This window comes from Bufo gargarizans, chromosome 1 (genome assembly GCF_014858855.1).
Source record: "Bufo gargarizans isolate SCDJY-AF-19 chromosome 1, ASM1485885v1, whole genome shotgun sequence".
Taxonomy (NCBI): domain Eukaryota; kingdom Metazoa; phylum Chordata; class Amphibia; order Anura; family Bufonidae; genus Bufo; species Bufo gargarizans.
Genome location: NC_058080.1, coordinates 153,532,452 through 153,547,998, shown reverse-complemented (window position 1 = coordinate 153,547,998; position 15,547 = coordinate 153,532,452). Strand labels below are relative to the sequence as shown.

At 38.7% G+C, this 15,547-nt stretch overlaps 1 protein-coding gene across 6 annotated transcripts in view; it reads left to right on the top strand.

The window, feature by feature from the left end:
• The window catches only part of FAT1 (FAT atypical cadherin 1), a 241,129-nt gene that overhangs the window by 186,040 nt on the left and 39,542 nt on the right, over positions 1 to 15,547 (top strand). For all 6 annotated transcript variants that reach the window (XM_044299767.1, XM_044299794.1, XM_044299760.1 and 3 more), the window contains exons 11-17: positions 239 to 435; positions 3,583 to 3,736; positions 6,443 to 6,676; positions 8,330 to 8,719; positions 10,294 to 10,508; positions 14,498 to 14,635; positions 14,791 to 14,934. In XM_044299767.1, coding sequence (XP_044155702.1) covers positions 239 to 435; positions 3,583 to 3,736; positions 6,443 to 6,676; positions 8,330 to 8,719; positions 10,294 to 10,508; positions 14,498 to 14,635; positions 14,791 to 14,934 — 1,472 coding nt within the window. The remainder of the gene's footprint in view (positions 1 to 238; positions 436 to 3,582; positions 3,737 to 6,442; positions 6,677 to 8,329; positions 8,720 to 10,293; positions 10,509 to 14,497; positions 14,636 to 14,790; positions 14,935 to 15,547) is intronic.

Below are 15,547 nucleotides of genomic sequence, written 5' to 3'. Positions count from 1 at the left end.
GCCAGATCTTCAGTTCTTAGAACTCAATATGTATAACTTTCAGAACTTTAATTACTTAAGCCAATCACAAAGCGTGCCTTTAGAAGAACATATCTGATAAGATGATGAGATAGCAGGAATTCCAAAAATGTTTTCTCTCCCTTTACTGAGAATGTTACCAAGAATGTTGTTATTTGTCTAGATTGTACATGTTAGTTATTTTGATTAAAGAGTAAGAGATTTGTGTGTCCTGTTCTAGGAGGGGATTCACTTGGGCAATTTGCTATTGGAAATTTACAGCAGGAATGGAAAGTTTATGTTCGAAAACCACTTGACAGAGAAGTCAAGGACAATTATCTTCTAAACATAACTGCTACAGATGGACTATTTGCTAGCAGAGCAGTGGTGGAAGTGAAGGTCCTTGATGCCAATGACAATAGCCCAGTCTGTGAAAAGGTACATTTATGTTTTACATCTTTTCATATGCTCTTATACTAAAGATTTTTTTTTTTCTAAAGAAAATTAACCTTTTAACAATAAAAATATGCAAATATGTTCAGCCTTGCATAGTCAAATAGGGTGCACAGACAGTGTTCCCTCACATTTAATAAATTGGTAATATTGGCTAGAACGAGAAAGCAAGACGGACCCAATACAAAGTGTATAGTCCCGTTTCAATTCCGTCTCATGCAGTAAGGAGAGAGAGAGCACTCTTTGTGAGCGCTTTTCTCTCCTTGTTCTGAGGGGTGGTTCGGGGTCTCAATGAACAGACCTCCGCCAATCAAAACCTTTGATATGTCGCTATTACATATCAAAAGTTTTCTGAAAACTCAGTGTCCATTTAAATATTAATTCATACTGGGACATACAAAACTATTACAACTTCCATAACAATATAGAAACTTGTGAAAGCCCCCAAAATCCCAACCAAAAAAAGAGAAACTGTTCTGTATGGTGTTGGATTTTAGGCTTAGTGCACTATAATACACCCACACAACTGTGCAGTCCACTTACTGACAAATGGTGCTGCAGTCTGTGACTCGAGTTCTTCAATTGGCTGCTCTTCAAAGGGTGGGACTCCAGTCATAGCCACACTGTGTGCCCACACCTGCCTGCACATAGCCTTGATTCCCACTTCTCCTCAGATGCTCCTGCCAGCGCTTGGTGACTCTTGCATGCTGCCTTTAATAAAACTTGCTGACTATTGCTGAGAAGACGTCTCCCTCATTCCACCATGTCATGCGTCTTTTATGAGTATTAGGTATCACGTGACCCTTTTCGACCCGCACATGCACAAACTGAGGTTGAGTTGTGAGCACAGCCTCTATCCAGAGGCTGGAACCTTTAAGCTGTCGGCCATTCTCTGCCTGTTGGAACTCTTTACCCTTCATGCATGTTATTAGCGGATGGGTCATGATTCAAGTGTTTGGGGGAACATGATTAGAGTTACCGGTGACCCTCCATCTCTTGAGAAAAACATGCTGCTCCGACCTGCCCACACTGCCTAATGCATCCCTCTTCATGTTCATTAAATTGCTGGAGATATTGCCAAACGTATGACTATTAATTTATTTATTTTGCTTGAGCTGTGCACGTCTTCCTCCACCACTTCTTGGAAGATTGAAGAAGCAGCTACCATATTTAAATTTAGTACAAGGACAGGAGCATTAAGGGCGGCATTTTCCGGCATAAAACATTTGCTAAGAAGACTGCACAGCATGCATTTCACTGAAAGTTATGAATTTGCAAAGAGATAAAGAAAAATAACTGAAGAATACAAACATTCCTTAATCTTGAGAAATGCACATTAAAATATTTCAATGTACATTAACCATTAAGATGCCCTTATACAGCAGAATATTGTAGACTACCCACTCTGATTGACATTGTTAGTTGGATCATATAAAAAGCAAGATGGAAAATGGATTCAAAGAAAACAGCTGCTAGGCTATGATTGGAATATGCTTCAGTGCCTATCTTAGGGTGGATTCAGATTGTGTTTGCATACATGCCAGTAAAGCTCCCGGCACATGCATCAAATGTACACATTGGGTCCTGTTGATCCTACGTATGCGAAAGAGTGTCCTTGGCATAATGTCCGTTTTTGTAGTGCATGGAATAATGTAGTCAACTGCATTATTTTATACAGAGGCATCTCACAATACATGTGTGCTTACATTGGGAGCTTGTGGGTAATGTATGTCAAAATGGTCACACTATGACCCATGACTTTTTCTTCCATTTTGATTTAAAATACATTGTAATGTGGCCATTAGCTTTGTACAAACAAAGAATAGTGGCCAGCACAAATGAACATGTGTAAGGGGGGTGGGCGGTAAGCATAAAAGAGGGGGGATAAAAGGAAGGGGAACTGTCGTGTCGTCAGTCCATCTCTAGTGAGTCAAGCAAACATGAACAGATCTAAAAAATACAAGTGTTTAAATAATCGATAGAATCTGGTCAGCTTTCACTCTAAGTGAGACAAGTATAACAATTTTTATGGTATTTAACCTCCAAGGGGACCATATTTCTAAGAATCTGTCTTGTGACCCATTAATCCAAATATACAGTTCACAAATCTGGTTGACTTTACCTACCTATTCCACTAGGGATGGAGGCTGCGTATCCAATAAATGAAGGGGCATCAGAGCTTTCACACCTGCAATACAATGTGTGATCAAATTGAATTTACAAGGAGAGAATGCTTTATTTGGTTTGGTTAAGACAGTCATTTGGATCAAAGCAGAGCAGATCCCCTTAATTCAGTCTGTTCCCAATCGGAAGAAATATATGTGAGAGGGAGCCGACATCTATCCTGCACCTAAAACACTGCTTAGTATTAGTTGCATAAAGCAACTCAGGAGTTTTGTACCATCTAGTGAAAAGGTCTACTGCAATTTCACGCATAGGTCTGAAGAATTCTTTGCTTCAGCATTAGTAAGTAAGTGAATATTAGGTCCCGTTTCCCAAGAAAGCAGATCGACTGGTTTGCCTAACCTCAAAGACAGACCCAAAGAAGCATAAAGTTGAGATTTTCCTGGATGCTGGAACCTGGAGAAGCCAAGTATTTTCTCAAAGTCAGAAAGAGGCCTTTTCTTGGGATAGGATTTGAGTGCTTTATTGCAGACCTTCTTAAAATGAGAGTAGTGTAGAAAAGAAGTCTGTATACCGGGTAGGACTGGGGTTTCTTGGGCCCTTCAGATGAAATTATTCTCAAGGCCCAAACGCCATTTCAACCATAAAGTGTAACAAATTCTGCTTGAAAGATGCAACATCCTAAAAAAATGAAGAAAAAACACCAGTAAAAAAAAAAATACAAAAACACCTAAAAAAGCCTTTGTGTGACACCAGCCTACGGAGCACAATTTTTAGCCTCTGAGTTTTAACAGTAATTGTCTCAATTTGAAACGGAAAAACAGAGTACATTAGATTGATGCATAGCTGGTTATTATATACTTGATAATGATTTGTTTATTTACATAAGACTGGACAACCCCTTTAACTGTGATCCTGTTTGGTTCTGTGGACCCATTAATCCTGACCTACAAGGAAATTAATATTATCAATGACATTTTCAAACGCCTCACTGCCATTATTTTCTAGGACTCCTATTCTGAGACTATATCTGAAGATGCCCTTTCCGGGAAACTAATTCTTCAAGTTTCAGCAAGCGACGCAGACATTCGCTCTAATGCTGAGATCATTTACACATTGCATGGACCCGGCTCAGAGAAATTTCACCTTAATCCATTTACAGGTGAGTTCCAGAAATATAATAAATTCTAAGCTTTTAGCTGTGACCTTTTAATTATGTCTTAGAGACATCATTACTGCTAATTCTTTTCAAAGAGAAGCTAGACATAATTTCCTGCTGCAGGAATAGTCACTTAATTGCATGAATTATATTAATTATGGAACCAAATAGACTTGTGTAAGGCCTCTTGCACAAGACCGTATGGCTTTTTCAGTATTTTGCGGTCAGCAAAAAAGGATCCGCAAAAAATACGGATGATATCCGTGTGCATTCAGTTTTTTGCGGAACGGAACACCTGGCCTCTGATAGAACAGTACTATCCTTGTCCGTTATGCGAACAATAACAGGACATGTTCTATCTTTGAACGGAAAAACGGAAATACAGAAACGGAAGGCATATGGAGTACCTTCAGTTTTTTTTTTGCGGATCCATTAAAATGAATGGTTCTGTATACGGTCCGTATGCGGAACGCAACAAACGGAACGTAAACAGAAAAAAACACGTTTGTGTGCAAGAGGCCTAAAACTGATATTAAAAAGAAAAAAACAAAAAAAACAATGCTACCCGGCAATCTTTAGTGATCCTCAGAGGGTGCTAAGGTAGAATAAGAAGTTCCATTGTATTATGCAACGTCTGCTCTTTCTTGAGTTGGTTTAACCGTTTCACTTAAAGGGGTTTTCTTACTTCAGCAAATGGCATTTATCATGTAGACATATTGTTATTGTCCATACTGCCTCCTTTGCTGGCTTGATTCATTTTTCCATCACATTATACACTGCTCGTATACAGGGGTTACAGCCACTGCTGCAGCACAGATATGAGGTAGCCGGGACGGGAGCTGCAGATATGAGGCCACCAAGGAGACCAGTGTTTTTTCCTATAGTGTACAAGCACGGCCAGCACTGCTGGATTGCAAAACACATCAGAGGAAAAAACACCCAGCCATGTTTTTCTAATCCTCGACAGCCCCTTTAATGCCTATAAAAATGTCTATGAAATTGGTACCGAATGAAGAAAATCTTTTTTAAACCTTTTATTGATTTAATTTTTTAATTTTTTTTGTATGTTATTTAGTGTGTTATTTCTTTAGTATGTTAATGCATAGCCAAGATCTATCCGATTATTTCTTCCTGTTTAATATGAACAGTTCCACTGCAGCCTGCTTCATTGGAAGATGGTTGTGTCCACACTAGTATTGAGCGCGAATATTCGAATTACAAATATTTATCGCAAATATCGCAACTTTGAGAATTTGCGAATATTTTGAATATAGTGCTATATATTTGTTATAGCGAATATTCATCATTTTTTTCCATCTGAACACATGATTCCTCCCTGTTTCTTGCTTGTGGTCCAATGAGTCATTGGCCCACAAGCAACTTAAGCAGGGAGGAATCATGACTTCAGATGAAAAAAAATGACGAATATTCTAAAAAACAAATATATAGCACTATATTGAATACAGTGCTATATATTTGTTTTTTAGAATATTCAGCATTTTTTTCCATCTGAAGTCATGGTTCCTACATGCTTAAGTTGCTTGTGGGCCAATGACTGTTCACTTCAGATGGGAAAAAATGACGAATATTCTAAAAAACTAATATTTAGCACTATATTCTATAGTGCTATATATTCGTTTTTGACCCACTTCGCATTACGCGATTTTTACATTGCTGATTTTTCGCAATCATGAAAATAATCTTACGCGATTTTTACATTGTAGATTTAATCTCGAATACGAATATTCGCAAATATATGATGAATATTCTACCACATATTTGCAAAATATCTCGAATTCGAATATTGCCCCTGCCGCTCATTACTAATCCACACCAATTTTCCCCCTCATTTTTCCATTTTTTCCCTTCTGTTTTAAACTTGCTTCCTCAAGGAGGATTTAGAATAAGAATAGACTCCACAGACCCTCTCTCTAGAAGTATGGTACAGAGTGTTTTTTTCTGGCAATGTAAACATGGATGACTTTAATAATGTTCTGTGAGTTCCCTATCGCCTTATACACATACGCAAAATGACTTGAGATTTCCCAACGCAGTAATAATCCTATTGAACAGATAAGTAGCTTTGGAAGAAAAAAAATATATATAAGAAAACTTTGTTCAGAAGGACCCACTGGAAGCTGGCAGCTCAAGGCAAATAACCTTTCTCCAAACTACAAAAATGATAAGTTCTACTTGGCGGAGATACTTTGTATGTAGTCAGTGTTGTGGAGGAATAATAAAAATAATAAAACGTAGATATGAATAATTCACTGCTGGCATTCTCGATCGTATTTAGTTCCATCTCCAGCTGTATGTATTGAAATATCTTGACACATTAAAACTTTTCATGTTCTCCGGTACTTCACTGAATAATTTTTTTTCTGCAGTCTGTTCTGACTTGTTAAAATGAAGGTGTGCTCTGCACAAAGTACCTTCTAGTGAGCTGATCAGTTGAGGAAAGTCTGCAGCCGTAATAAATGGATTAGCTGTGGTGCATGCATGCATATGTATAGAGGCTAGCTTAACTCAGCCAGCAGTACTACAATGGAAGCACACTCAATACAGTGCACTTTGCTGGTAATACTATGTATCATTGCTGAGATTAAAGCCAAGGTGGTCCATGAGGATTTACTCTAAAGAGATCGATGTACCATTTTTTGTATCTCAGTGGGTAAAAGTCTTATAATTGGTATCTTTTTCTTACCTTAGGGGAATTAAAGACCTCGTCCCTTCTTGACCGAGAGATCCAGGAAGTCTACCACCTCTTGGTAAAAGCAACAGATGGAGGCGGTCACTTCTGTGAAGTGAATGTGGAATTGACATTAGAAGATGTAAATGACAATGCTCCAGAGTTCTCTTCAGATCCTTATACGGTCACTGTGTTTGAGAATACCGAACCGAAGACTCCAGTGACAAGAATACAGGCAATAGATGCTGATGCAGGTACTATGTTCTGTAATGACAAAGAGAAAACGTCACACAATACAAAAACACCTTAAAGGCCCCCATACACATTACAGTATTGATGGACGAAGCTATTTTTGCCTGTGGCTGGCCGACAATCTAAGGCTACTTTCACACTGGCGTTTTGGCTTTCCGTTTGTGAGATACGTTCAGGGCTCTCACAAGCGGTCCAAAACGGATCAGTTTTGCCCTAATGCATTCTGAATGGAAAAGGATCTGCTCAGAATGTATCAGTTTGCCTCCGTTCCGTCTCCATTACGTTTTGGAGGCGGACACCAAAACACTGCCTGCAGCATTTTGGTGTCCGTCTAACGAAATGGAGCCAAACCTATCCGTTCTAACACACAATGTAAGTCAATGGGGACGGACACAATCTGGCACAATAGAAAACGGATCCGCCCCCCATTGACTCTCAGTGGAGTTCATGACGGATCCGTCTTGGCTATGTTACAGATAATACAAACGGATCAGTTCTGAATGGATGCAGACGGTTGTATTATCTGAACTGATCTGTCTGTGCAGATCCATGACGCACCAAACGTGAGTGTGAAAGTAGCCTTACACGTACCACCCGAATAACCCCTTTACATGTACATGTATAGAGTCAGCTGCTCAATTTCCGCCATGGAAACAGAGGCAGGCTTCTCTCAAATTCATCCTTGGCAAAAAAAACACCTAAAAAGGGCGGTTTTTGCTGTGCCATTGCTGCAGGAATCACAGCAGGCCTTCTGTCGCTTTTAACCATTGCATTGTAACACGTGACCAAGTCCTCAAGGCTTTTTTCTAGAATCAAATTTACCTTAGATGTAGGTTTATATGCACATTTGTGCAGTAAAACACTTATTATCACATAACTCATCTTTTTCCTGTATTTGAACCATACATTTTCAATATTTTGTAAGGGATCGCCTCTTATTTGGGGGTCATTCTCACAGATACGACTCTAGGCACCAGGTTTCAGGTCCAAACCGTGCATTTATTGTGCACACTCCAACTAATACAGGTTATCATGAAGTCGCAGCTTCACCTAACACATGTGACATCCACATAAAATAATAAACACTTGCCCGGCTAGGCTCTAACTAACACAGAGTTTCCTGACTCACCTAAGTCCTTGTTCACACCCTGTGAACACGTGCGGCTTTCTCAGCCAATATCCCACAGCCTCCTGGCTGTACAGAGCACAGTACGCCCACTGCCTCCAGTCCAGTGTCTCAGCACATATGGGGAATAGTGGTCTGTCAGCCCTCCTGGCTTGGACCACACAGAGCCTCCAGGGCTCTGTCCACAGGTACCAGACTCCCCCCTTGCTGACACCCTGGGAGGTGCTTTGTGCCAGCCTAATTACTTCCAGCTGGTCTCACCTGTGGTGTGGACCGAACTATTCACCCCTTCCTTGCCTCTAACCTGTGTGAGACCTGTCACTGTCTCACAATTTCTATATGCAAAATGTGAAAGAAATGAATATGAGCTTTGCATATGCAGTTGATGCAGATGCATTTCCCCTAGACAGAAATGTAAGTTCTCTTTGATAATTTATGTCTTTTATGTTAAATAGATGTCATGTAATATCTAGTGCCAAGTAGCTAAAATATTACAGGGTTTCAAATTCAATATATATTTTTATTGCAGGACTTAATCAAAAGGTTCAATTTTCATTAGTCAGCTCGGCAGAAGGTCACTTCTCCATTGATGAAGTGTCTGGAATAATTAGTCTGGAGAAACCTCTTGATCGGGAGTCTCAAGCAATTTACACCTTGACTGTTAGAGCTTCAGACCAAGGTTTACCTAGAAAGCTCTCCTCTGTCGCACATGTTGTGGTGTCAGTCCTGGATATAAATGACAATCCACCCATCTTTGAACACCGAGAATATGTTGCAACTCTACCAGAAGATGTTGAGGTTGGCACAGAAGTTCTCCAAGTGTATGCCACAAGCAGAGATATTGAAGCTAATGCTGAAATTTCATATCAGATTATCAGTGGCAATGAACATGGAAAATTCAGTATAAATCAAGTAACAGGTAATCATGTTACCAATATTACCAACTGAGTATACTAAAATATGAAATCTACAGTATACTTAGCTACCAAACTCCTTAGACTCAGCCTGAGCATGTCACAGGTGTTTTTGTAACCTTCTCCCTCGTTCTTGCTGATATCAGTTTGTTGGAAACCTGTGCATGTGTTATCACAAGGCATAAAAAGACTGCAGGCATTGAGTTTATGAGCTGCGATAAAGGCTGTAATCACAGAAGTGTCTTAAAATGCTATGCTTCTTCCTACAGAAGAAAATGTGTTATGAAGCCTTAGTAGTGATTGTTACAGCATTTCATTGGGATTTCAGTTTTTTTAGACAAGTACGGGTTCTTCTCACAACTATACATCTATGGTTGGACATTTCACATGTCTAAAGTATAGAGAAAACAAATTTTCATATTTTATTTATATTTTTCATACTATAGTAGTAGCTAACAGTTGAGTACTCAAATCTGAAAATAATGGCTTACAACTCTAGATGTTGGTGAGAAATATCACTTTCTGGCCAACATTAGTAGATGGCCATCTCCACCCATAGTGAGACAGGTTAGGTTTTGGCATGCTGCTATAAAGAACTAAAGGTAAGACAAAGATGATGCCTACAAAAAACACACCCTGAAATGCCATCACTTGTAATGGTGCATGGGTTGCTAGCTGTAATATTGTTCAAAACTCTAAAGCTGCCTGCAAGGTTTTTTTCATGGAAAAGCTATAGCGTAATACAGTACCAGCAAAGTGCATGAGATTTCACAAATGTCATGTACACTTTGCTTTTTCGTTCCATGTGGAAATTGACTTTGGATTTTGAATCCCACAGCACGTCAATTGTTTTTGCAGTTCCTTTGTGCAGATTTCACCCTTTTCAATGCAGGTCATATGTTGTTTTTGTGCAATTTTGGTGTGGAACTGCACAGAAATCCACACAGAAATTTGTGGAGAATTTCTGGAAAAACAGCCACGTACAGGTAACCTAAAGGAATATTTATATGAATTTGGAAAAAAATGGAGATGTTGTCCTGATCAGCCCATTCAATCGTCAGGGTCCGGCTCCCAGTAGCCCTGCTGATCTGCTGTTTGTGGAAGCCGCTCAGCTTACCAACCACAGCATCTTCCATTTATAAGTGGCTTTGCTTAGTATTTGCTTAGTATTCACTTGAATGGGACTAACGTGGCCTAAGAGGCCTAAGCACTCGCGGAGCACCACAGCCTCTTCAAACAGCAGATTGGTGGGTATGCCGGATATCAGACCCTCGCCAATCTCATATAGATGACCTATCCGAAAGATAGATTATCAATATAAAAATCCTGAGAAACCCCTTTTCCAAATTTTCAAAATGATTTCATTTCTGAACTCCTGGCACTCAGGTGACATTTCTGCTTTAAGAGTTCAATAATTCAAGATGCCCTTGATTTCTATGGTGCTAAGGTAGATTTAGAGAAAAGATCTCGCAGAGGCAATAGAGACAACCATTAAAATGTGCATGGTGTACAATGAACCCATAGTCCTAATGGGAACATTCCATGTAACCATTCATTCTCCTACTTGTTTTCTCTTTAGGCATTCTCTTCATAATTGAAAGCCTGGACCATGAAACATCAGCAGAGTATTATTTGACAGTAGAAGCCACAGATGGTGGCACGCCACCTCTCAGTGACGTTGCCACTATTAACATTAACATAACGGATATAAATGACAACTCGCCGGTTTTCAGCCAGAGCTCATACACTGCTGTGGTTGGTGAAGATGCTGTTTCTGGACAGTCTGTATTAATGGTAATTTAATTTCTAGTATTTTTTATTTTTATTTTTACTTGTTTGACTTAAGACCCTTTTGCACAGGAAATGATCTAGAACTGACTGTGTATTCCCTATAGCCGCAGTTGGCTGGCCATACACTTTAGATAGCTGTTGGACTAGCAGCCCCGTTCCCCGACACCCCATTCCCTCATACATATATTATGCTATTTTTATTGCCATACACACTGAATATATTATTTTACTGTCTTTGAAAAAGAAAGACAATTACGGTATACCTTTTGAAAAAATCAAACATAAATATACACAAAGTTACATTTGCGTTGTTACCAGCATATAGATATGTCACACATGTATCATTAGGCTCAGTCAAGGTAAAATAAATTACTTTAATTACATATTAGGTATTTAACTGCAATTACAATATCATTGAAAATGAAAATATATAATTTTCTTGTTGACACTATAATATTGAAAACAGACTATACGCACGCTTATTCACACGGATTAGATGGATAGACAGATAGACTCAGACATATACCCTCATTGACAAAAAATAATGTACCAAAAAGGAGTAGTTGAAATCAAATGAAACTTTCTATGTATGAATGTAATGATGATATGTGTAAGTGATTATAATATTAGAGCGTAAGGATAAAGGTTATTGGAAAAACGATACAACTGAACGGAGCCTCTAGAACCCCTAGCCTGGATACAGGATGAGATACAGTTAGGCAGGTTCCATATGATCCTGTAAATTCTCGATCGGCGATAAATCTGATGACCGAGCAGGCCAAGGAAGTGTTGCAATCTGGCGGAGACTGGGAAACTCTTGCTGTGTGTGGGCGAGCATTATCCTGCTGAAAGATGCCAGAGGAAGCCCTGCCTCTGCACACAAAGACGGGAATGGTTGGCAGTTAATGGCAGGACACGCAATGAGTGCCGTCACACCAAATTTCCTCCTGCTGAGAGCCTGCAAATGGTCAGGGCAAAGCCAGAGGTGTGTAATGAAGGTACCACCTGCGTCTGGATGATGGACAGTGACACTGTGGGAACTGATTGTATTTGTCGGTGGGTCAAACAATCCTCTCTACAGGTTGTCTGTTTGGGCTGTCCAGTGCCTTTTCATCATGTTTGTGTGCCCTCAAGTAACCATTGCTCCCAACACCTTCTTACAGCTAGGACAGAACGGCCTAGACGACAGACGATTCGTCAAAATAACATCCTGCTTCTCTCAGTCCAATGATGTGCCCCTTCTCAAAGCCTGTCACCTGGGCAAAATGTGTTTGAGTGCATCACAGAGGCCGTGTCTAGCAGTCAACAATTTCTCAACAAAAGCTACACTACCCAAAAGCAGCCTCTGAGAGCCTTTTTTTAGGGCAGCCGGAGAAACACTCTTGCAGTCTCTTGTGGCAAGACCAAGTGTGTAATCAGACCACACCTGTAATCATTTACATGTCTGCCTGAGGCCTAACTGCAGGACGAGTTCTGCAGCCATCCAACATTTCTATCTGGTAGCATTATTTTTATTATTTTTATTTTTTTGCCAATGAGTGTAAATATAGATACACACATGCATACATTGATACAGACATATAGTATATACACACATACATTGATACAGACATATAGTATATACACACATACATTGATACAGGCATATATACACACATACATTGGTACAGACATATATACACACATACATTGGTACAGACATATAGTATATACACACATACATTGGTACAGACATATATACACACATACATTGGTACAGACATATAGTATATACACACATACATTGATACAGACATATATACACACATACATTGATACAGACATGTATACACACATACATTGATACAGACATGTATAGACACATACATCGATACAGACATATATACACACATACATTGATACAGACATATATACACACATACATTGGTACAGACATATATACACACATACATTGGTACAGACATATATACACACATACATTGATACAGATATGTATACACACATACATTGATACAGACATATATACACACATACATTGATACAGACATATATACACACATACATTGGTACAGACATATATACACACATACATTGATACAGACATGTATAGACACATACATCGATACAGACATATATACACACACATACATTGATACAGACATATATACACACATACATTGGTACAGACATATATACACACATACATTGGTACAGACATATATACACACATACATTGGTACAGACATATATACACACATACATCGATACAGACATATATACACACACATACATTGATACAGACATATATACACACATACATTGGTACAGACATATATACACACATACATTGATACAGACATATATACACACATACATTGATACAGACATGTATACACACATACATTGGTACAGGCATATATACACACATACATTGGTACAGACATATATACACACATACATTGATACAGACATATATACACACATACATTGATACAGACATGTATACACACATACATTGGTACAGACATATATACACACATACATTGATACAGACATATAGTATATACACACATACATTGATACAGACATGTATAGACACATACATTGATACAGACATATATACACACATACATTGATACAGACATGTATACACACATACATTGATACAGATATGTATACACACATACATTGATACAGATATGTATACACACATACATTGATACAGATATATATACACACATACATTGATACAGACATGTATACACACATACGTTGATACAGACATATAGTATATACACACATACATTGATACAGACATATATACACACATACGTTGATACAGACATATATACACACATACATTGATACAGACATATAGTATATACACACATACATTGATACAGACATATATACACACATACATTGATACAGACATGTATACACATATACATTGGCCATGTGACTTTTAAACATTTCTGAACATTAACAAGGTTTTGAAGGCATAACAGAGGAAATTATAGGGATGGCAGCTCTATTAATGACATTTAAAAAGATCTGTCGTAAATTGCTTTATTAGAACCACAAATGTCACGGAATTGCATACTTTATTCAAACTGCTGTAAAGCCCACTCCTAATTCTATGCTATCCTCACAGAATGCCTGCTTTGTATGCTATACCTAGCATGTGTCGGGCCATTTAACATGCATCTCCTACCTTCATCTCTGGACCACCGCTCCGACTGGATTTTTCCATAGAATAACAATAAATCACATTGCTGTCAGTCTCTAATTATTAGTTGGAGCCTCATTTATTTTACATCCCAGCCGTTTTATTCATGATAACACATGACATGTACCATCACATTCCACATCACCAATTAGAAAAGGTTATGTTGAATTCACAACTTCATATGAAGTATTCATCAAAAGGTGTATATATAATTAAAGGTAATTTAGAAAAGCACCAACATGACCTCCACAGTTTTCTTACTGATCTATAGACCTCCAAGCTGGGGGTTACGAAGGAGGAAGCGCAGGAGATAGGTAATGGCATTCAGGTTTTTGGTGGAAGAAAGGGAGGGATAGTCATATTTGTCCGCAGTTCTTGGCAGTTCCACAGGCAAATATTGTAAAGTGGGGCTGAGAAGATGTAACTGAAAACATTTTTCTGTACTGTGAAAACGTTATTGCTATTGTATAATTATTGCCTCAAAATTCTTATTCCAACCTAGTTTATCAGGTATGATTTCAGGGAAGGATGTATCACATTCCTTTCCGCAACAATAGTGCAGGATGTTACATTGTATTATGTTCCTTCAGGCACTTTTTCTGTTCAGTAGGTTGAGTTTGTGAAGGTAACACAGAATCTATTGAAATAAATCTGCTGGGAGTTCATCTAATAAGTTTAAAACTGGGACATGAGGAAGAATTATTTCAAAAATGTTCACTTTTCTACCAGAGTCTGCTCCAAATGAGAATGTGCTTTTATCTAGGTTGTTGCAGACGATGCCGATGGACCTTTGAACAGCCACATCCGCTACACAATTACAGATGGCAATCTGGGGAATACCTTTATCATTGATCCCATAAGAGGGGAAGTAAAAGTGAATAAACTTTTAGATAGAGAGAAGGTAAGACTTGTCACATTCTTATTCTCCCAAGTACTTTCCTCCAAAGCATCATTACTGCTCCAGCTTTCAAATGATTAATTTCTCCCAAGTTCCGTCTTTGTCTTCCTAAAATACAGGGTTTCCATAATGAGTCATGATATTATTTTTTTTTACAGATTTCTGGTTATACTTTAACTGTTCAAGCAGAAGATAATGGCAAGCCACCCAAAATGAACACCACAAGAGTTAACATTGATGTGTCTGACGTCAACGACAACGCCCCTGTGTTCTCCAAAGAGAATTACAGCATTATTATTCAGGTAGGTTTGTGATGATGCTATTTCTATTGTTTTTTTTATTGCTCCTTGATCATGGAATCTTTATGGAGAATAGTTATAGCTGTGTCCTATATAGAGGTTACATGTGTCTTGGGCTGTTTGCCCTTGTTTGCTTGGTAGGGTTATGGAAAGGGTGTCTGTGAAGGGGGGGGGGGGGGGGACACTGCTAGCACAGCTTAAAAGGAAAAACAATGGGCAAATCTTCAGCCAGCTACCTCGTTCTATATGGATGCATAGTGGCTGCCAGTATTGTACATGAATAAATCTTAGGGGCTAGCGTATTATCTAAAATTATGATTCTTGCTTCATCAACTTGGGTTAACTCCATATACGCCCATGTTGCATGGGCAAGAATACATTTTTAATAGGCCGCCAGTATAAGTAGTAGACATTCTCATCATCATTCTGTTGGTGTGGCATTTAATGGCATGATGCCAGAGAGTTTTTTCTTCTTGATAAATGTATTGTATATAAGTGCCATAATGCACATCTTCAAATTTATGTTAAGGTGGTCACTGGTCATACATATAAGAGCAAAGTCATCCAAACCCACCGATCACATTGAGACCAGTTGACTATCTTACATGTAGGGGGA